Source organism: Hipposideros armiger, unplaced genomic scaffold (assembly GCF_001890085.2).
Source record: "Hipposideros armiger isolate ML-2016 unplaced genomic scaffold, ASM189008v1 scaffold_653, whole genome shotgun sequence".
In the NCBI taxonomy this organism is placed as follows: Eukaryota; Metazoa; Chordata; class Mammalia; order Chiroptera; family Hipposideridae; genus Hipposideros; species Hipposideros armiger.
This window is the reverse complement of record NW_017732003.1, coordinates 160,366-182,292: the sequence shown is the minus strand read 5'-3', so window position 1 is coordinate 182,292 and position 21,927 is coordinate 160,366. Positions and strand designations below refer to the sequence as shown.

The window sequence follows — 21,927 nt, the reverse complement described above, 5'->3', positions numbered from 1 at the left end:
AAGGGAGAGTATATTGAGGGGGATTAATTACAATGCGTCTTTTACTGTAATAAATCTTAGTTTTCATTTAAACATTCACCCTATTGTTTGATCACACCTCATATAATATAGGCCAAACATCATTTGGAAGAACTGGCTAATCATACACTGTTTGTAGCTTTTTAAAAACAGGGCCATGTCATAATTGATGATCTAGAAGTTTCTTTCTTTCTTGTTTTAACTATTAGATATTTGCCATACCTTGATTGTCTTCATTCCTTCATGTCACTTAAGATATCATCTCAGAGAGATTGTCCATGAAGAACAGTCCTCAAGCCCCCTCACTCCATCTTACTCACCTATTGTCATCCGCTTTCATTTTCTTCTCTGAACTTGCTACAAGCTAGATTACCTGCATTTGTTTACTTACACGTTGCCCGCTGCCCCAAACACACCCTCCCAGCTGGAATGCAAGCTCCATGAGGGGGTTCTTGTCTGCCTTGTTCACCACTGTGTCACCATTGCAAACTCTGTGGGTTCCAGACTTGGAGCTCAAATAATATCTGTGAACTAAATATATGAACTAAATATAATGGTCATATTTCATAACTATGTGATAAACTCTTTTTTGTGACGTGAAGTTTACTGATGTTAAACAACTATTTCTGCCACTGCTGCTCCTTTGAAAGGGGAAGTTGAACGTTGCCTTGCTGTAACACAACCCCTTTCTTGGCCCAGCTCTTCTCTGAAGAGTGCTGATTCTGGTGTTTTTAGTTATTTAGTAGGGAATGGAATGCAAAATCTTTTTTAAAATTCTGAGAAGAACTTTATACAAGTAAGACTTTTCTGTTCATATGCAAAACTCTAAAGATCTGTATCAATGGTTGGTATGACATACAGAATTTTTGCTGTACACGAGGCCCTATGCTTCTAAATGACCATTTCAGTTCCCCCCTTCACTCTACCAGAGTTTTTCTTTCTTCCACAGACCCAGCGAATTCAGCCCCATCCATACTGGATGGGTTTGATCATCGCAAAGCCATGGCAGGACAGCGTGTGGAGCTGCCTTGCAAAGCGCTTGGGCATCCTGAGCCAGATTACCGCTGGCTGAAAGACAACATGCCCCTGGAACTTTCTGGAAGGTTCCAGAAGACTGTGACGGGGCTGCTCATTGAGAACACTCGTCCCTCAGACTCAGGCAGCTATGTGTGTGAAGTATCCAACAGATACGGAACTGCTAAGGTGATAGGCCGCCTGTACGTGAAACGTAAGTTGGACGGTAACTTGCAATGGTGATGTTGGCTGCCACTGATGGAGTTCTTGTCACAAGCTGACCTCTGGGCTTTCTCTGTCGCATTCCACTGACTGTCACAACAGTCCTGCCGAAATCAACATCAGCCCCAATTTGCTGATGAGGAAATTAATGCTCAACTTGCTAAAGGTTACACAGCTGGAGAGTTTGGGGCTTAGGATTGAATTCAGGTCTGTCTGATCCCCATACCCAAACCTCCAAGATTTCCGTGAGGCCACAGGATACACTTCTGAGAATATCAACTAGCTGTGAATTCAGAATGGCCAGCCTGTCTGAATACTGACGGAGGACAAGGGTCAGGATTGTGCTGTCACACACAATCAGATCAAAGTGGGTGTGCTTGGCGTGTTTCCAGGTGCTACTTTAAATTCCGAAACGGGGCTGTAATCAGCAGAAATCGAGGGTTGTAGTTCTTCATATATTGGACTTGGACTCAATATTCTAGATCATTCAATCCAAGTGTGGTGGAAGTATTTCATCCCCAGGTGATTTGTGGTGACTGTCTTGAGGAATGTGTGAGGAAGGATGCTGAGGACAGACTCAGAGGTAGGAGGGATGTGATCGCAGGGGGCGCGTGCTCATCTAGTCAAACACCCTCTTTGTACTCATGCAGAAGCCAAATCAAAGTGAGATGCTCAAGATCACATGGGCAGAATTGAGTGGCAGAACTTTGGCCAAAATAGATGGCTCTGACTTGCCAATATGCTGTTCTTTTATATATATAAAATATTTAATATATATAATATTTAATATATATTTATCTATAAATATTATATATACCTATATATTTTTTGATGACCTGACTGAACAAATTGAGTCTCTGACTCTGAAAAGGGGGCTATTTCCTTACCCTGGCTTTTCCCCAGCCCATGCCTGTTTATGGAACTGCCTCTTCAGTGTCACCCTGAGTGTAGACTGCTTTGGCATGATACCAGCCCAAGAGAACATATTTAAAGCAAATATCCCAGTGACTTCCTGAAACCAGCTGCCCAGGGTGAGTCCTGCAAATATCACTCAAACTTGCTTGGACTGGGGTTAGAAAGAAATGGAAGATAGTGCCTGCATGGTTGTAGTTCTATAGCTGAAGAACCTTGTACATGAAATAATGCAGCACTGAACAGCTGATAAGAATTTATCCTACAGGCTCAAATCTTCTCTGTGTTAAGACACCTTTCATGGCTCCCCACTTTCTGCTGAATCAAGTTGATATCTTAAGATAGTATAGAAAGCATCTCAAGTGAGCCTGCCTACTCATTTTTCCCATAGTTTTGCTTCAAACAAATCTACACCTGCCAGATCTAATTTCCTCCTATTCCCTGTACAAACCCATTCCTTTTCTGATTGCAAGTCAGATTGCTTCTCCACATGGAAGATGGTTTTCAAATACTCGAGTGTCTGAAACTTTCCATCTTTCTAACTTAATGACATGCCCCATCCCCAGAGACATTCCCTGTCCCCGTCCTATCTTCTACTCATCAGTTCAGCATATTTTCTTGCTCTCTCTGTAAAGGCATTTATCACTATCTACATTGTAAAAGCTATTTGTGGAAAAGTTTCAATTCTGACAGTAGCTTTTCATCTTTGTAGTCTTCTGCCACATTTGGATAAGTTCTCAAATGCTTATCGAATGTTCCCATCCCCCCTTCAGACTGCTCCTTTGTTTTTTCTCTCTTCTCTAGATAAAAAGCATTCTCTTGAGTTCTGGATCAGAGCTCTCTTCTCTTCAATCTCTTTTCCTCTGATGCTATCTTTTATTCTTATGGCTTCAAATCCCTCCCCTCTGAAAATAGCCCTGAACCTGTTATGTATAGACTCAGCTTCCTTTCAAAGGAGAATGTCTCCCAATTTTATATTCGCTGTTTAGCTGGTACTGCCAAAGAACAGTATCACACATGGAACCATCTTGCCTCATAAATGGCTGTCCTTATTCAAGACACCTTCCCCCCACAAACCTCCAAATGCAAACTTTAAATCCTGGATCATCTGTAAGCCTTTCCTTTCTACATGCAAATCTTTCCAAGTCCTAGAGATGGTATCTCAGTGTTCCTTGACTGCGCGCTCCACCTCTGCCCTGTCTTAGACTGAGTCTTAGTTGCGCCTCAACTACACATTTGCAATGCCTTTCCTGACCGATTTCTCTGCTCTCATTTGTCCAAAACAATATGGTCAATCAATACTTTGAAAAATGTGTTTGGCTATAGCACTCACTTGCTAAAAATTGTAGAAAGCTTTCTTTAGTTCCCTCTGATTTAATTCCAAAATCTAGAGTCTCATTGCAATCTTGTCCCAGACTGCCTTTGTAATTTTTCTCACATTATGCCCCTTCAGCGATGCTGTACTGCATCCAAACTGGTGAGAAAGTCTTCCTGAGGTAGGGTTGTGCATCCTGCTCTAATCTACACAGTCCCCAGTCTCTGCAGTGCCCTCTGGCCTCAGTTCTATCCATCCTTGATATCTGAGGACTTTCTATTGACCCTACACACACACATACAAATGTCTCTAACATGCTTTTTGGGTATTATGTTCATTCTCATGTTTGCCTTATCCACCTAGAAGACTGAAGTTCTTAGAACCAAGTCACCAAGTGTGGTGACAAGAGCTATCAGAAATAAGCAGGGTAGGGCCGGCCGAGTGGCGCGATGGTTAAGAGCTGGCTTGGGACGCCAGAGGGCCCTGGTTCGGATCCCACACATGAGGGCCAGTGACACTGCCCTCTACAGCTAAGATGCTGAACAACAGCTCAACCTGGAGCTGGGCTGCCATGAGTCGCCGGCGACAGCGTAGGCTGCAGCCCCTGTGGCAGTGGGTTGCCATGGGCTACCGTGTGTAGCCAGCAGCCAGCGTGAGCGGTCAGCAGCCGCAGTGAGCGGCCGTGCAGAAGCCGGTGACTGATCTGCCTCATCTGGGAAGAGCGCAATGATGGTGCCAACTTGGGCCAATGAAGCAACATCCTCCACAACTAGACTGAAGGACAAAACGACAGCAACTTGTCTGTTCCCCTTCCCCCAATTCCCCAATAAAAAAACTAAAAAAAAAAAGAAAGAAGCAGGGTAAAAAACTGTTGTTGTTTGTTTGTTTTTGTTTTTTTTGCCATTTACCTTTTGAGTGGATTTGGTTAAGTTAATTGATCTCTCTGAATAACCATTTCCTCTTCTGTAAAATGGTAGCACAAAACTTGCAGGACTATGGGAAGACTGACTTAACATACAAAAGATGTTTGTTTGGCCACTTTACTGCACCTGCTAGTTGTACCAAAAATGTCACTCATCATTGTCTTCCCTATGAATTTAACCCCATCATTGGCATATAGATGTTCAATAAATGCTCGCTACCTTGAATGAATTGAGTTTGTTGAATGAAAATGTAGGAAGTCAAGGATCAGAGTTCCAACCCTTTCCAAACCAGTGAGACTCATTTTAAAGGAAAACAAACAAACAAACAAACAAACAAACAAACCCTGTTTATGGTCACAAATTTAATGTGAACATGTTTTCTTACAGCTGTGTGTTATTGGCAATGGTTAAGCCACATAAGGGATGAGTGAGTATATGTGTGTGTGTGAGAATGACCCAGTGTAAACCCACCAGTGCTACCTTGAGACAAGGCAAATTGGGTTTAAATATTCAGGTATTTCTGTCCTTACTGGTAACTAACATACCACATTTCTTATTGTCAGTGGGTTAATACTCATGTATACTCAACGAGAAAGCAATTTGACCAACGTTAGTCTATTTGCTACAAAGAGAAGGAAGGCCAGAAACAAACAAATAGCAAAGAGGGTACTCCCAAACAAAATGGAGCGCCCTGAAATAATCCCGAGAGGGAACTTGCGGAGCATGCGTTCAATGATGCGTTTGCCTTGTCAAAAGCCCAGCACGCTGTTAAAATGATACCTACATCTATGATGTGTTTACCTTCTCTTTTCTCTCACCCAAATCTCCAGAGCCACTGAAAGCTACCATCAGCCCCAGGAAAGTTAAAAGCAGCGTGGGTAGCCAGGTTTCCTTGTCCTGCAGCGTGACAGGAAGTGAGGACCAGGAACTGTCCTGGTACCGAAACGGTGAAATCCTCAACCCTGGAAAAAATGTGAGGATCACAGGGATGAACCACGAAAACCTTATAATGGATCACATGGTCAAAAGTGACGGGGGCGCGTACCAGTGCTTTGTGCGCAAGGATAAGCTGTCTGCTCAAGACTATGTGCAGGTGGTCCTCGAAGGTCAGTGGGCCTGTTATAGGGTTCGGCTGAAAGAGAACCCAAACCCGCAGCACGCAAACAGAAGCATAAGGGGGAGCAGTGCTGCTGACTCCCGGCTTTCAGATTTCTGTCTGTCAGGCCAGCTAATCACTCTACCTAATTTTTCGAGATAAATCCGGCAAAGGAAAGACTAGGCTCTGATGAAATGAAAATTGTATATGGCAGAAGTAACATGAGTAATGTAATGTAACGTACAGTTAAGTAACATACATGTTGCCCACTCACATGCTTAAAGATGCTTGTCAGGACATAGACATCTGAAACGTGAAACTTATGTTTTGGTTGGCAATTCACTACCCTCTAGGCCAGGGTATCTCAGTAATGCGCCATCTGGAGGGCTGTTTTCTGTATTGCAGGGCACTTAGCAACATCTCTGGCCTCTATCCAATAGATGCTAGTAGCACCTTCCTACAAATTCTGACAACCAAAAATGTCTCCAGACATTGCCAAATGTCCCCTGTGGGGCATAAAAACCCCCATTGAGAAGCACAATTTTAGAGGCAAAATACAGGGCAATATTTTCAATATTGTTCTTGGTGAAGTGAAAAGATGACATCTGATTTGTAGCGTTGTCCTCGGTTGGGTCAAAATATTCACAGGTTGAGGTAAATGGAATTTTTGAAGAATAACCTTGGGGTATATATGAGTAACAGGTTTTAAGTATGTTCTGATGGGGTTTTTTAAAAACTTAACTGTCTACTGCCTACTTGCATCTTCGAGTTTATTGATCAGCCAGGGAAAGAAGCTATTAAGGTAACATTTAAGTGAGACACATGTTTATCACCAGATAATTGAACTAGCTTTTATCTGTGTAGTTGCGTGTCTTGTTGGAAATTGTGTCTTCATATATAATTTAAAATTTCTCTGTTATCCATTGATTACAATAATTACAGACTTTCATGTAGCCTAAAGGGAGAGACAATAAAATCCATTTATATATGGAAATAAGTTTAATATATCTTGGTGCTAACAGGATATTACTATTATTACTTTTTTAATCTTAGCCAATTTTTAAAAAGAAACAGGCTTAGAATGACATTCTTATTTTGATTCAAGCCTTTACTTCCAGGCAATGAGTTTTTTAAAGCAGAAGTGAAATTAGCTGAGGGCATGATGCACATATTAAATGCCCGACACTGTGTTCCACATAATAATTAAGTGCAGAAAGTAATCAATTTGTGCTGAACTGGTTTGTTAATGATGATGCACTGTAGTCCTCGCGTAGCCATTATTTTTAGATGCTCTGTAGAAAAGGGAGAGATTACCTTTCTAAGCCTAGTTACCTTGGCAACCATCTCCTGTGACTAAGAAAACCTAAAGAGCATATTGATAATCCATAATGATGTCGAAAGAGTTCAGGTTATCAGAGAGTGACAGCAAGAAAGATTTCAAAGACACTCAGGTCTCACTGGGAAATTAATGTCTGCTTTCATCTCTGAAAAAGCCTGTCACTAGAATAAAAAAAGAGGACAGAGAGGCACACTGAGCATACTCTCGGATTTATTTGCTGCATGTCAGTTTCCATTCATGACAAGAAGCTTCACTTTATTTTTGCTCTTCTGAGAGATGGCAGTGCTAACGTAGCAAAAGAGAAGAGAAATGGAATTACAAATAGATCTCTAATACCTGCCTTAAAAGGGTGTCTAACTAGTATCCTCAGATATAACCTCCTATTATTTCCCCCGAAATAGCTATGGATTAACATAAATTGTAAACCTCACAATACTATGAATATAATGCAGAATCAGGGAGTATTTCCTATGAGGCCAAAGAAACTGGAACTGGAAGTCTAAAGAAACTGGAATCTAATAATTATAAGTTCAAGATCAAGCCAGAATAACTGAAAAATGGAATAATAAAAAAAGAATGAGAAGAGGCTCTATAAATGATAGGACAGCATACATCAGACTAACCTGCAATTGCATAATAATTATGAACTTTGGGAAAAACAAAACTATATGCTGACCCTAAAGAGACACCCAAAATTAGGCAGAAAGGATTTGGCCCTTGAAAAATGGGGAGAAGATTAGGTAATATCTACATTGATAGCACATTTCACCCGAGGACCTTCTCCAGTCCTTGTAGGGTAGGGGGAAAATAAACTAGAACATAAAAAGGAGAGCAGAAAACTGGAGACTTATGGGATTGAGGGATAGAAGGACAGAAGTCTGGACTGTCAAATATCTGTCAAATTGAAGGAAGTGAGTGGAGATTCCAGGAAAGAGGAAATAACAGTAGTGAGTCCTGAAATTTGAAATAAATTTTTTTGGAACACTTGGTTGACTGAACTGTAAAAATGTGAAGGAGAATCGAAGTATACCACAAAAATAACGACATTCCCCCAAAAAAGGAAAAAATAAAAAAATGATAGTGTCACCGAAAGTTAAAAGATAAAGTAGGCAACAGAGACAGATCCTAGGAGGATCCAGATATTAGAATTAGCAGACAAAGACTTTAAAGTTCCTTTTTAAAATATGTTCAGTAATTTAAAGGAAAATTTTGCATAATTAATGAATATATGGGAAAGACCAGCAGAAAAATGAAACCTATAAAAAAGAACCAATAGGAGTGAAAAAATTCACTGTATTGGCTCTAATGGAAGATTGGAGAAGGAAGAAAGGATCAGTGAACTTGAAGATATATTAAAATAAATTATCCAATCTGAAGTACAAAGAGAAAGAAGACTCCAAAGAAAATTACCAGACTCTCAGTGGCATGTGGAATATTTATCCTATGTCCTGATATATATATATATATATATATATATATATATATATATATATATATATATATATAATTGGAGGCCCAGAAAAATAGGAAACAGAAAATGTAGAAGAAAAATATTTTTAAAAATAATGGCACAATTTCTCAGAATTTGGTATAAAAAATAATGTTACAGATCCAAGAAACCCAACAAACTCTAAGAAGAATAAATACAAAGAAAATCACATGCAAGCACATCATAGTCAAGTTGCTGAAAACCAAAGATAAATAGAAAACCATATAATTCTGAGAGAGGAAAAATATTACACAAAGGGAGATATCAATCCAAATGATGGATGACTTCTTATCAAGTATTTTGGAGGACAGTAGACAATTGAGCAACATCTTTAAAATGTTAAAAGGATTAAAAATAAAACCAAGCCCTGTCAATCTAGAATTCTATTTCTATCAAAAATAGCCTTTAAAATTAAGGCAAATTAAAGATAAGGATTTAAAACAACACCTGTCAATCTAGACTCCTATTTCTATCAAAATAATCTTTAAAAATTACGGCAAATTAAAGACATTTTCAATTAAAAAAAAGCTAAAAAATGTGATGCCAGAAGACCTGCGCATTAAGAAAAGGTAAATGACCTCATTCAGCATGAAAGGAATGACGTAAAATAAAAACTCGGATCTGTAGGAGTAAACACCATGTGAAATGGTAAATATGTTAGTAAACATTTAGCAAAAATTTTTTTTTATCTCTTGTAATTTCTTTAAACAACTGACAAATTCGTGTACTTGGAAGTTGTTTAATTATTTGTATGTGCCACTTCCTTCCATAATTTGTCTTCCTGCAGATGGAACTCCCAAAATTATTTCTGCCTTTAGTGAAAAGGTGGTGAGTCCCGCAGAACCGGTTTCCCTCATGTGCAACGTGAAGGGAACTCCACTGCCCACAATCACGTGGACCCTGGACGACGACCCCATTCTCAAGGGTGGCGGTCACCGCATCAGCCAGATGATCACGTCGGAGGGAAACGTGGTCAGCTACCTGAACATCTCCAGCTCTCAGGTCCGGGATGGGGGCGTCTACCGCTGCACTGCCAACAATTCGGCCGGAGTCGTCTTGTACCAGGCTCGAATAAACGTAAGAGGTGCTTGTCAAATCAGCTCCTCAAAAAAACACACATAACCCATTGTAGTGGAGAAGAAGGTTTCTGCATGCACCGAGCTGGGTCTTGGAATGCCCAAACGGATTAACAGTCCTTTCGCATTGCCTCCCCCTTCCTTCCAACTCAAGAATGGCACTGATGGGGATAATCTTGGAAATGGCGTTTTGGTTTCTTCAGTCAGCTTGTTCTCCTGTTTTACTCTTAGATGTGTCCACTCGATCTTCCGTCTGCTGGTTTATGCTCTGCATGCTCTTTCCTTCCTCCTCTTCTTCTGTTCTACTACATTCATGGTAAACTTCCATGGACATGGTATTTTAACTTACATTCATGGTGCGACATGGCATAACCTCCATCTTCATAATCTCTTTTATAGAGAGAGTTAAACAGTTGAATTGCTACCAGTGTTTTCGCAGAAAGAGCATGCTTGTTCAGTGCAGACTAGTTATTTTTATTGACTAAATTGCGTTTTATCCTACAGTAATAGAAAATGTTTAATAGAAGTAGTCGATAATGAAAGTATTTAACACTCATTCAATTCATTTGAAAGTGAAGAAACTGAAAGGAAAAGAACATTTTAGTGAAAATGCCAAATGCAGAGAAATGTGTTGAGTTGAAAAAGATGTCATTACATGAAAATAATCTACAGTTTTAACTCAAAGAAAAGTGTACCCATTTCCTCACATAAGATGTACCCTTAAATTATTTTCAAGAGTTTCTTTGTGTCTCTCCAGGGCCTGCAAGCATTCGACCAATGAAAAATATCACAGCAATAGCAGGACGGGACACATACATTCACTGTCGTGTGATTGGCTATCCATACTACTCCATCAAATGGTATAAGAACTCTAACCTGCTTCCTTTTAACCACCGCCAAGTGGCGTTTGAGAACAATGGAACTCTAAAACTTTCGGATGTGCAGAAGGAAGTTGACGAGGGAGAGTACACGTGCAATGTTCTGGTTCAACCGCAGCTCTCCACCAGCCAGAGTGTTCATGTGACAGTCAAAGGTAAGGCTGTTCCCCACCCAGCTCATCATTGTTTAGTCTAACCATTGCACTGCACCAATGATTAGCAATGGGAGAATATAAGAATCTGCATATTTAGAATAAGATAGTGATATTCCTCAGTTATCAAGACTGAGAAATGATGATAGAGTACATGAGATATTCTGTTCTCTTTACCACTGCACTTTCCCAAGACCTGTGGTCAACATAGCTTTCTTTGCGTGCAAATTTTTGGCTTGATGTTCCAGAGGACATGAGTTGTTCATATTAACATAGAAAAAAGAACCACACCATTGGCTTGATGATCTAATGGTCTGATACATAATTCTAAAGTATGTATCTTTCTTTTTCTAAAAACTCCTAAAGGTGAGTTCTTATGGAATCTAATTGAAAAAGACAGGACTTCAAACAGACTTCTCATCTTGAGTAGATGAGCAGGTCAAAGCAGCAACATGGGAATTATGTGATTAAAGGACCCCATGGAAAATTTTCTTGACTTTTCAATTATTCTTTACATCATGGCATCGAGACATGGACTGTCATGGAATCTAACCATCAGGATGAACTTTGGAGACCATGCAACTCAACTCCAGTCTCCTTATTAGTAACGATGAATAAAATGACAAGACCCACCCAAGGACACATAGCTTTGTAGTGGCAGACCCTTAGGGGAAACTGTCTTTTCCTTTTTTTTTTTTTAAAGATTTTTATTGGGGGATTGGGGGAAGGGGAACAGACAAGTTGCTATCCTTTTGTTCTTCAGTCTAGTTGTGGAGGACGTCGCTTCACTGGCCCAAGTTGGCACCATCATTGCGCTCTTCCTGGGCGAGGTAGATCAGTCGCCGGCTTCTGGATGGCTGCTGGCCGCTCACGCTGGCTGCTGGCTACACACAGTTGCCCATGGCAACTCACCTGCCCTCGCTGGCGACTCACAGCAGCCCAGCTCCAGGTTGAGCTGTTGTTCAGCTTCTTAGCTGTGGAGGGCAGTGTCACTGGCCCTCATATGTGGGATCCGAACCGGGGCCCTCTGGCGTCCCAAGTCAGTTCTTAACCAACGTGCCACTCGACCAGCCCGAAACTGTCTTTTTCATTCCCAAACTCAGTTTCCTCAGCTGAACATAAAATGAAAATTTTCAATTATGTAAATAATCTACATAAAGTAGGTGATGAGAAATAGCTCTAATATATTATGAAAAAAATTAAAAACTTTGTGGACGTAGCTCCTTGCCATGCTTAGCTCCCTGCCTGATCTGTCCAAGTTATCTCCTTAGGTATAAATCATTGTCTGTTAGTATCCTGGTTACAAAGTTACATGGGTTTTCTGTGATCTTTCCTAAACTTCCTCTCTCACAAATCCTGTTACTTTACCTTTTTAGGAACACCTATAAACACACACACACACACACACACACACACACACACGTACACACACAGAATATGTAACATATTATGTGTGATATTTTATATAATATGTATTATACATTTGATACACCTGCATATAAATAATATTGAACCTTTTTTCTAATAATTACATTTCTTAAGAATTTTCTCAAATTATTAGAAATTCTTGGGAAACCAGTCTGGTCATAGCTGCATGAAAGTTTATTTTGTGGTTGTGTTTATTTCTTCAGTCATCATTTATGGGAAATCTATTCTGTGCCAGTCACTCCTCTAGGCATTGAGGAAAGCAATGAGGAAGGTAGACAATGTCTCTTTTCCTCGTGGATCTCCCTCCAATCAGTAGAGACAAACAATAACCAAATAAGACAAGTACAAGTGAATAAACCCGGAAAAAAACCTTTATAGTATTCAATACTATGCAGAGAATTAAAACATGGCAGTATCTTAAAGGTTAGCTGCAATGGAGAACTAGAAGCCATATCAATGAATTTTTGGTACTCTGCTTTCTTAAAATCATTAGTCAGTCATGCCCACTGAATGAGTGTTTCACCCATACATGGTTTAGTAACATGATAAGTTGATCATTTGGAAGGTATTGGTTCAATGAGTTATACAGATCTTCCAAATGTTGACAGAACCTCATTATACATCAAAATATCACCATGGGGCCAGCCAAGTGGCGCGTTGGTTAGTATTTGGCTTGGGAGCACCAGCTCTAAGCAGCAGGGCCCTGGTTTGGATCCCACATGAGGGCCAGTGACGCTGTGCCCTCTACAGCTAAGATGGTGAACAACAGCTTGACCTGGAGCTGGGCTGCCGTGAGTCGCCAGTGATGGCATAGGCTGCAGTGGGCTGCAGTGAGCTGCTGTGAGCCACCGTGAGCAGCCATCCAATGGCCAGCGAGTGGCTGCCTCAGCCGGGAAGAGCACAATGATAATACCAACATGGGCCAGTGAAGCAACGTCCTCCACAACTAGACTGAAGAACAAAAGGACAGCAACTTGTCTGTTCCCCTTTCCTGATTCCCCAACGCTGTTCCCCTCCCCCAATTCCCCAAAAAAATCTTTTAAAAAAAATTCACCATGATCTCATCATAAAAGTCTTTAAGTATTCAGAAGTTGTCAAGCTCACGATGACAGATACAAGTTTTCCAAAATTCTATTTTTTTTCTTTAAAGTTTGAATTGTATTTGCAACACACACAGTCAGTTGTGATCATAGAATCAGCAGGCTCATTTCTTTCCTTTAAAGAAAAATGCCTGTCAATTATACAAGCCTGAAGAACTATAGTATTTAGTTAGCCATTCTTTGAAGAAAAAATGGAATTCCATTTTTTTTAATTAAAGTTTATTGGGGTGACAATGGTTAGTAAAGTTACATAGGTTCAGGTGTACAGTTTTGTAACACATTATCTATATATCGCATTGTATGTTCACCACCCAGCATCAGTTCTCCTTCTATCACCATATATTTGACCCCCTTTACCCTCATCTACCACCCTCTCTCCACTTACCCTCTGGTAACCACTAAACCATTGTCTGTGTCTATGAGTTTTGTTTCTTCATTTGTTTTTCTTGTTCTTCTGTTGTTTTCAGTTTTATATACCACATATCAGTGAAATCATATGGTTCTCGACTTTTTCTGTTTGCCTTATTTCACTTAGCATTATAATCTCAAGCAAACAACGCCTCTGATAAGGGGCTAATATCCAAAATATATAAGAAACAGCATTTTTTTTAAGTGGCTCATGGAGCCTTTAACTCAGACAGGCACACAGACACTTTGCTTTGAGACAGCCCTCCTGCTCAGTAGTCAACAGATGCGCTTTGTGCATTCTTCTTATTTTGTGACACAAAACATAGAACATTAAAAATAACAGGGTCAAGGGTCAAGATTTATTAAACTTATCATTTTTTGGCTTCATCAAATGTCCTTAAATGAAACTGGTTTAAAAGACAACTGGCTGGGTATGATGGTAAATCATACAATGACGATTAGCACATTTTGGTGTCACTGCTGTGATTTGTGCTAAGGCCCCAACAGCCTTACCCACTATGACTTTTGTGCATTTGACCAAATGTTGCAACAATAAGAAAGGCAAATGACATCTTAGTATTATAATAAAAATGGTTGTCTTCTTGCAAACCCCCTAAAGTGGTCTCAGGGATCCTCTGGGGTCTCCAAACTATATTTTAAAAATATGTATTCTAGTGCTAAATATTTCATTTATTTCTAATGTTTAACCATTATAAATGATGAATCGAATGAACTTCTTTATGCATTGGCCTTTGTCTGTTTTTAAGATTATTTCTTTTGGAAAAATGTCAGAAGCATGGCCATTGAATAAATAGACATAAATATTTTAATTTCAATTTTTTTAGGAGGCATGAACTCAAAGGCCATTGAAATTATTAGCTTTTATTTAAAAATGTTCAGACTAGCATAAATCAGTGTAGTAACCTGATCTTTTTAATTTTAAGTGACAGAAACCAACTCAAACTAGCTTATGCCTGAAAGGAAAATTTGTTGGCTCTTATAACCAACATATCTATGATTTTAGGGAACAGTTTAATCAGATAGTTTTTTTTTCAGGAGATTTTTCTTTTAAGCATATATTACTCAACATAAACCTTTTTGGTTCCTGTGCAAGGACTGCCACACAAAAGAGGGACGATAATCATTTTGTGCCCTCTTTCATATAGCTGTCTGGTGAGAAACGGCCGTTGTTGGGGCAGTGGTTGGGATTTGGGATATGCAGCATTTAACAGGGTGGTCGGGGAAGGTTTCCTTGAGAAGGTGAGATTTGAGAAAGGACATAAAGATATGAGATGGCATCAGATAGCCAAACATATATCCAGGGAAAGAACATTCTAGGCAAAGAGAACAGATAGAACAAAAGCAGTCAGAAGTGTGCTTGGAAAGCTTGAGGGGTGGCCCAGAGGCTGGTGAGGCTGGGCCAGCAGGAACAGGGGGAGACTAATAGGGGAGGAGGTCGGAAGGGGTGGGACCATTTCACATACGACCTCATACGCCGGGATTGGGTGGTAAGTACTTGAGCTTTTCCTCCGAGTGAAACAGAGGGATTTATTGGGTGAATTTAAATAGAAGTCACGTGGCCTGACTTAGGTTTTAAAATGGTACTTCTGACTCCTGTGTTGAGAATTACGCTAATGGGCAAGAAGGGGAAAGCAGCGTGACCTGTTTGAAAGCTAACACAGGTGAGAGGCAGCGGGGCTTGAACCAGGAAGGTCGTAGTGGAGATGGCAGTGGAAGGCAACACTGGATATGTGTTTAAGGTCTATGCAGTAGGATTTCCTAATGGATTAGATGTGGGCGAGAGAGAAATCAAGATGGAAGGACGACTCTGAAATTGTGGCCTGAGCAATGGAAGGCGCAGCGCCGCCATCAACGGGGTTGGCAAAAGATACAGTGAAACAGTTTAAGGGAAGACATTCGAAGTCTGGCTTTTGATGTGTGGAGGTTGATATATACATTAGACAAACAAGTGGATCCATTAAGTAGGAAGCTGAAGACCTGAGGAAGTGGATTGTGGGAGCCTGGGCTATAGAACTGGAAACAGTAGGAATGGAAGATGTGTGAAGTCGTAGACCATGGGCAAGGTCTAGGTGAGACCATCAGGGGACTGTGTGGCCCTCACTCCAGACTGTACCTTCATGTAGACAGACTTACCACTCCCTTAGTCAGACTCGCATTAAAATGCATTCCCCAAATATCTGAAGATAAGGCCTGACAAAAATGCAAGCAAGCACTGCTTGAAACAAATTTGCCTCTTTAAGTTTTCTAGGTTAGATGAATCAATGTATGGACTGTGGCCCTATTGATTGCAAAGTGCAGGAACCTAAATCAAAGTAGCTTAATAGCAAGCACAACAGTGTGCTTGGGGAGCTATGGATGGAGATTCAAGGGTGTATTAAAGCAGCCTTCAGGAGGGGCTGAGATAGTGCAGGTTGCAGGAGAGGCCTGGGCCTTCCCTGTGTCAGGTGCTTCCCTCAGCACATCAGCTGAGCTCCCTCCGAGCCACTCCCCCACATGGCAGGTAAGTTGGCCCTGGATACCTCTGGGCTCACAGCCCACAGCCTCCCGTGGAAAAGGGCCTGCTGACCATGGCACATAGGAAAACCTTAGGGAGGGACTCTGGTGGCTCTGCGTAGCCACTCCTGATCACTCACTAGGGCCAGAATCATGAGGTGCCAGATAAGCTGCCACCCCCACACCTTCATGCCAGGGAGAAGACTGAGTTACCCAAAGAAGGAGAAAAATGAAGAAACAGACAGTGCAGGCTGATAGTGAATTAAAATATGAACAGGCCTGATAGTGACTTCAGAATGTGTGTTCGCTTTACTTATTAAAATGTGCTCACTAAAGAAAGGCCCCCGAGCCAGTCAAATCCTCAGAAAATAAATCCTATCCAATGGCTAAGACTTGTCCCTAAAAGGAGCGGACCCCAGAGGATAAGAACCATATTAGGCAATAGAAGCCAAGCAGGGACCCCTGATGGGGCGGGAGGTTTGGGGAGGGGGCCAGATGGAAGTCAGAAGTCAGGTGTGGCAATCAAAATAAGAGACAGAGAGAACAGAATGCCCTTCAGACGCCCAATTATATTGAAACCAAAAGAACCCCATGAAACTTACAGCCAAGCAAGCAAGAGCCACCCATCCCTGGTGACAGATGAGATCACGACACAGACCCCAACATATGAGAACGTCACACATCAACAAAGCTTTGGGAACATTTTAACAGTGGGTTTGCCGAGAAGCTGGAAATATGGAACTTGCTTCAAAAATAGGAGTTCGGTTAGTGTTCATTGGATGTAAATGAATGTTTTGTGCCCATGTCTGGGCAGAGGAGAGAGCATAGACTTTTTGTTAATCATTATGTGAAAACATGCTTTCTTCTTTTTTAAGGAGCATTTTATAAACTATATACAATTGTTAGCTATCAGTACTGTAAGATATCCTACCTTGGTTTTATTTAATTCCATCTTTTCTGTGTAGACAAATGTAACTGTACACATGGAAAGAGGGAATTGCAGGCTGGGTGGATAGGGTGTAGCCTGACTAAGGCTGTGTAGGACTTCCCGGATGAAAAATAATAAATTCTGCGTTCTCGTATGTCAGCATAGGGCATCTTTTCATTATATTCACATGCATTGCACCCTAGCAAAGATACCTAGAGCAATTCGGTTTAAGATACCATTTTCATTTCTTCCTTAAGATGACTTCTACTTTTCAATATATAGTAACAATTGCATGCCAGTAACAATTTTAGCCTTTACTTAGATGTCATTAGAAAGGTCATAACCAAATTGACTTCTGAACATTTGAATTTGAATTTTAAAGTGTTTTGAAGTGAAATGTATAAACCTGTGGTCGAAACTGTAGTCCATCAAAGCTTTTAGAAATTAATATTTTTTGCTGTTTTCAATTATGATAGGGATTATGATAAAAGGAGAGATAAGTGAGCAGCTGAATTATGGGAAAAGATGGAGCCTGTTGACTGTCTCTGTGGATCGGGTTGCAAGACAGTCTTCTTATTTTATTTATTTATTTGTTTATTTTTAATTTTTTTTTAACTGAGCCATCCTGCCACCTGTTGGCAGCTCAGCGGCAGCTCAGCTCGGGCCAGGAATCGAACCGGCGGTCCTATTGCTCAGAGCTCGCACTCTTGAGCGAGCTCTTAATCAACTGAGCCACTTGGCCGGCCTTTCTTATTTTATTCATGTGAATACAGTTTCGTTACCTTTCTGGTTAGGCCACACAGTGATTACTTTATTCAGATAATCCTAGAAGAGCTAATATGAAGCCTTGAAAGCTGGCTTCCTTTGGAAGTGGATCTATTTGTTTCCACCATTAATACTGGAAACTGTGAGACCAAATAATTTTTATGTTTCCAGGAGGCTCGTCTTAACACTGAACAGAGTTGTGTGTGTATTTGTGTGTGTGTGTGCGCGCGCGCGCGTGTGTGCGCACATTTAGATGACATTTGAAAATGTAACTATTTTCCAGTCATGTCTTTTTTGCTACTAGTCATGGCCCTTTGTTTATTTTGTAGCATGACTTGGAAATTTTGAGAAAAACTCAGAGATTGATATAAATAACATGTTAATTATTGATAATACCTGAAACTTAAGCAGTTCTGAAATATATTAACTAACCAGAAACGCAATTTTGCTGCTTTCAAACATGTGGAGAAATAAGTCAAAAATCCCTTCTTTCACTTCCTTTCAATTTAACAAGCAGTGTTATATTTAACACATTCCAAAGCTTTGTCTTTCTCATGGTAGGTGCCACATTGAACTTGAACAGTGACTAATTGAATTTTTTAATTTCTAGGGACCAACACTGCCAGGAAAGTTAATTGGCTGCTAGATAAAAAAATGTCACCTTCTATTTATGTTTATATTAAACCTTATAGTTTACACAACACTTTCATATGTGTAGCTTTAATTAATACCCACAGTGACTCTGTAATGTAGATAAAACACAACCGGAAACACAGAATAAGAAAGAGCAGGAGACTTGTTCAAAGTTATCCAGTGGCATTTTCAGGACTCAAATACACACCCTCAGATGCCAGCGCAACCCCACGGTGTGTTTCAGAAAAGAAACTCACACTGCAGTGGGAAGCCTGGGCTGGTGAGGGGAAACTGAGGCAGAGAACCCAGGAAGAAAGCTTTTTAAAAAGTAAAGAAAGGAGATTATTTTCAAAGTCAGGGTATGAGATATTGAGGGTCTAATTTAAGAGAGAGAATTAGTTACGTTGGAGAGATGAAAAGGAAGGGGTGGATTTGGTAAGTGAGAGTAGCTAAAACCCCAAAATGACTCCTGAAGTTCTGGGCTGGATGATAGAGAGGGAAGCCTCAAATATGAGTAACTTGGGAAGGTCTTATGAGGGGTAGGGTTTGATATACAGTGTTATGGGCCACCATACTGGATTCAGATTATGGGAACTTTGAATTATGGATTTGGAGGGCTAAAAACGTGAAGAGAGATATGGAAAGTGAGAGTGGGCAAGAGTGTCTCAGAAGAATCAAGCTTTCAGAATTATATTTAATGGGTTTTTAAAGTTAATGTTTGCCAATAATGAGATGAAATGCTGGCGCTAGACACGCAATGAGAACAATCACAAACATTAGCACTTTCATATTTTATTTCAATTTTATATTTGCAGCACTTTCCCATTCTAATTTAAGACACGTTTTTGTTCTGTCCTGCTTTAAATTGAAAGACGAATGAGTTGTCATTGATGGTCTTTCTGACTCTTGAGGACATATGAGCCTTTGTGTTCTGCAGCCCAATAGGGACAGGGGTCTGCACAATTTGACACAAAAATTCTGCTTCCACCGCAGCTTTCTGTCATATGGTGCATCTTGTCTGTCACCATAGCATCCTTGCAGCGTTGCTGTTGGTGCCGTTGGGGAAATGAATGCTAAATTTAAAACAGTGCTGACAGTGGGTCTGCTCTCCACCCATCTCTTCTTGAGTGGCCAGGAATGCTGCCTTTTAATGACATCATTCTTCAAGGGCTCCTGACAGCCAGTGTCACTTGGCCCAGCAGAGTTACAGCGCTATGCACAGAAACAACCTTGGCCGTGTCACCCACTCCCACTTTCTGACATGTGCTCATGTTTGCTGTTCCAACCAAAGCAGTATCAACTTCTCCCGGGTTGCAAACCCAACTGTCAGGGATGAAGAATCTGCCCCTCGTTATCACTTTCTTACACTCTCACTGTCTAGCTACTGGAGTCATTTACAATATTGGTTATAGGAAACATGGTGTTTCAAGGTTATTTGTCTCTTGGAGGTGCCTCATTAAAGTTGAACAATGCTTAATTTAGGGTCCTGGTTGCTGGAGTCTTGTGGGGCCATACATTTTAATCATCTGTGATTTTTTTTTATTGATTTTCAACAACCGCTTAGGGAATGTATAGTTTCTATTATGAATAATATGGGAGAAAATAGATCTAGTAGGGGAACACGAAAGGCATGCATTCAATGTGCAACCCCTTTGTGGCAATTTCTGATTTCAACTGGGAATTTAAATTCTCTTTGTTCATTTGATATTCCAATGTGAAAAATAGAAGGCTGATGAAGCGAGGAACTTGCACTCTCCCTTCTTTCTAAACTACCAAAGAAGCAGTCGTGTTTACATGTGCTTGCATGGCTGCGTTTGCTCACCCGGCCTGAGGATCTGTGCTCTCAGGCAGCCCCAGGAGGGAGGTTTTCCCTCTCCATCGCGGTGTCAGAGCTGAGCCCCAGTTTCACTCGCGAGCTGTCCTTCAGGCAGGTTTGCCCTGGAGGCAGAATGCCTGGTAATTCCTCCTTCATTCCCAAAAAGGAAACGGACACCTTTCTTCGAGGGAACTCTTGATGAATATATTTTTAGAGAAAATATCTCAAAGTGCTTTTCTCTAAGTGGTGAGTATCTTTGCCAAGACTGCCTCTTGCCATTTTGCCTTTCATTGTCTTCATTGGGATCTTGATAAAGATGTTTCTGAGCTCATGGAAGATACTTTCCTACATGTTTTGCTATGTTGATATTTCCATGGTCCACATTTAGGTCGTCAGTACACACTGAGGGTTGTAGATATGGAAGCAGGTGTGCAATTTCTTTCTCGAAATATTGGGTCAGTTTTCCTAATACCGTTTATTGAATGACCCAGGCTTCCCACTCTTCTCATCAACCAAGATACCCTGGTGGTGTGGTCAGAGACAATTTTAGTTCTGTGAAATGTATCCAAGTTTTTTCTATGGATGTTTCATTTTGAAAAGGGTTCGTTTTTCCTATATTATCAGGTATAAAATTTCTATGTGTGCTCGGTTAAATTTCACAATTATGTCTCATCTCTAGCTTTTTAAAATTCCCTTCATTGATCAGTTATTAAACTGGGTGTTAATATTACTACATATAATTGTTGATTTTCCCATTTTCTGCTATAATCTTTGATTTTTTTTTCTTGAATTATCTACTGTATGATTAAAAATTACTCCTCTTACCATCTTTGTTTCACATTTCCTTAGTAGATCTTTCCCCATTTCTGGAACTCTTGCTTTTCTGTAGCCTTTGTTTTATGAACAGAGATGCTCATGAATTCTAAAACTTGTTCACCATTTTTAAATGTTAAAGAAACTATTTATTTAAACATAATGTGATTATAGCTATAAAGCACCTTCCATAGAAAAACACCTTGAAGAAGCATCTCCTATGACTAAAACTAGAATCACCTCAAGAAACCACGCAATTCCTTCCACCATACCTCATTGCAGGCATTTGACTGACACAGTAGCATAGGCGCCCCTTTTTTCTTGAAAGTGCCTTGGAAGAAGATGCTGTCATGCTTTTCAGAGTTAGTTCCAGTGTTTTACATCCCCCAGTCCAAAATAGTTTGTGTTTTTCTTCTTTATGTCTAATTTACATCTTTCCAGCTGGTAAAAATAGCAGTTCCCATTTCTTTTCCTTATAATTCTACATTACGCCTTAAGAGTTTTTTCTCCTTGAAATATTTTAATTGTATTTTCTCTCAGGAACATAACTGGTCATTTTAAACAATTTTGGGGGGAAAGTTATTTTCTTGTTTTGGTTGCCTTTCTACTTATGTTGTCATATTTATGACTTTACAGTTCTCACAGCCTGGCAATCCAAAATACCTTGTTTAAAAATCGAAGAGTTAGCTACTCTTATCGCAGATTTATTCCAAAGTTACACTATTATATGTCAACTGTGCTACTCTAGTATCTGTCATTAAGCTTTTGACCCCTACACTTTAGGCCTCACCTCCTGGAAACCCTTTATCCAGTGCATGTAGTGTGTGTATACGCTTGAGTGTTTATACATATGTATGTTTTAACTTATTTTTGCTGTTTTCTTGTATTTCTGAGTCGAGCCTTTTGGGATTTTTTGAGTTCTAATTCTGCTATTGGCATGGAATTCTTCCTCATTTTACCTCTATTTGACATACACTTACTGAACTTGTGAATATGCATAACCCCGTGGTAAAGGTAAAGACAAAATTTCTGGCTGAACTTGGAACAGCTCAATGAGTAAAAACAAACAAACAAACACAGACTTTTTT

The 21,927-nt window shown here is 40.2% G+C and overlaps 1 protein-coding gene across 1 annotated transcript in view; it reads left to right on the top strand.

Moving 5' to 3' along the window:
• The window catches only part of LOC109372653 (Down syndrome cell adhesion molecule), a gene marked incomplete at both ends in the record, with an annotated part of 567,322 nt that overhangs the window by 392,124 nt on the left and 153,271 nt on the right, over positions 1-21,927 (top strand). Inside the window, 4 exons of the mRNA XM_019626036.1 lie at positions 968-1,246; positions 5,235-5,510; positions 9,116-9,412; positions 10,162-10,437. Of these exons, the coding sequence (XP_019481581.1) occupies positions 968-1,246; positions 5,235-5,510; positions 9,116-9,412; positions 10,162-10,437 (1,128 nt within the window). The remainder of the gene's footprint in view (positions 1-967; positions 1,247-5,234; positions 5,511-9,115; positions 9,413-10,161; positions 10,438-21,927) is intronic.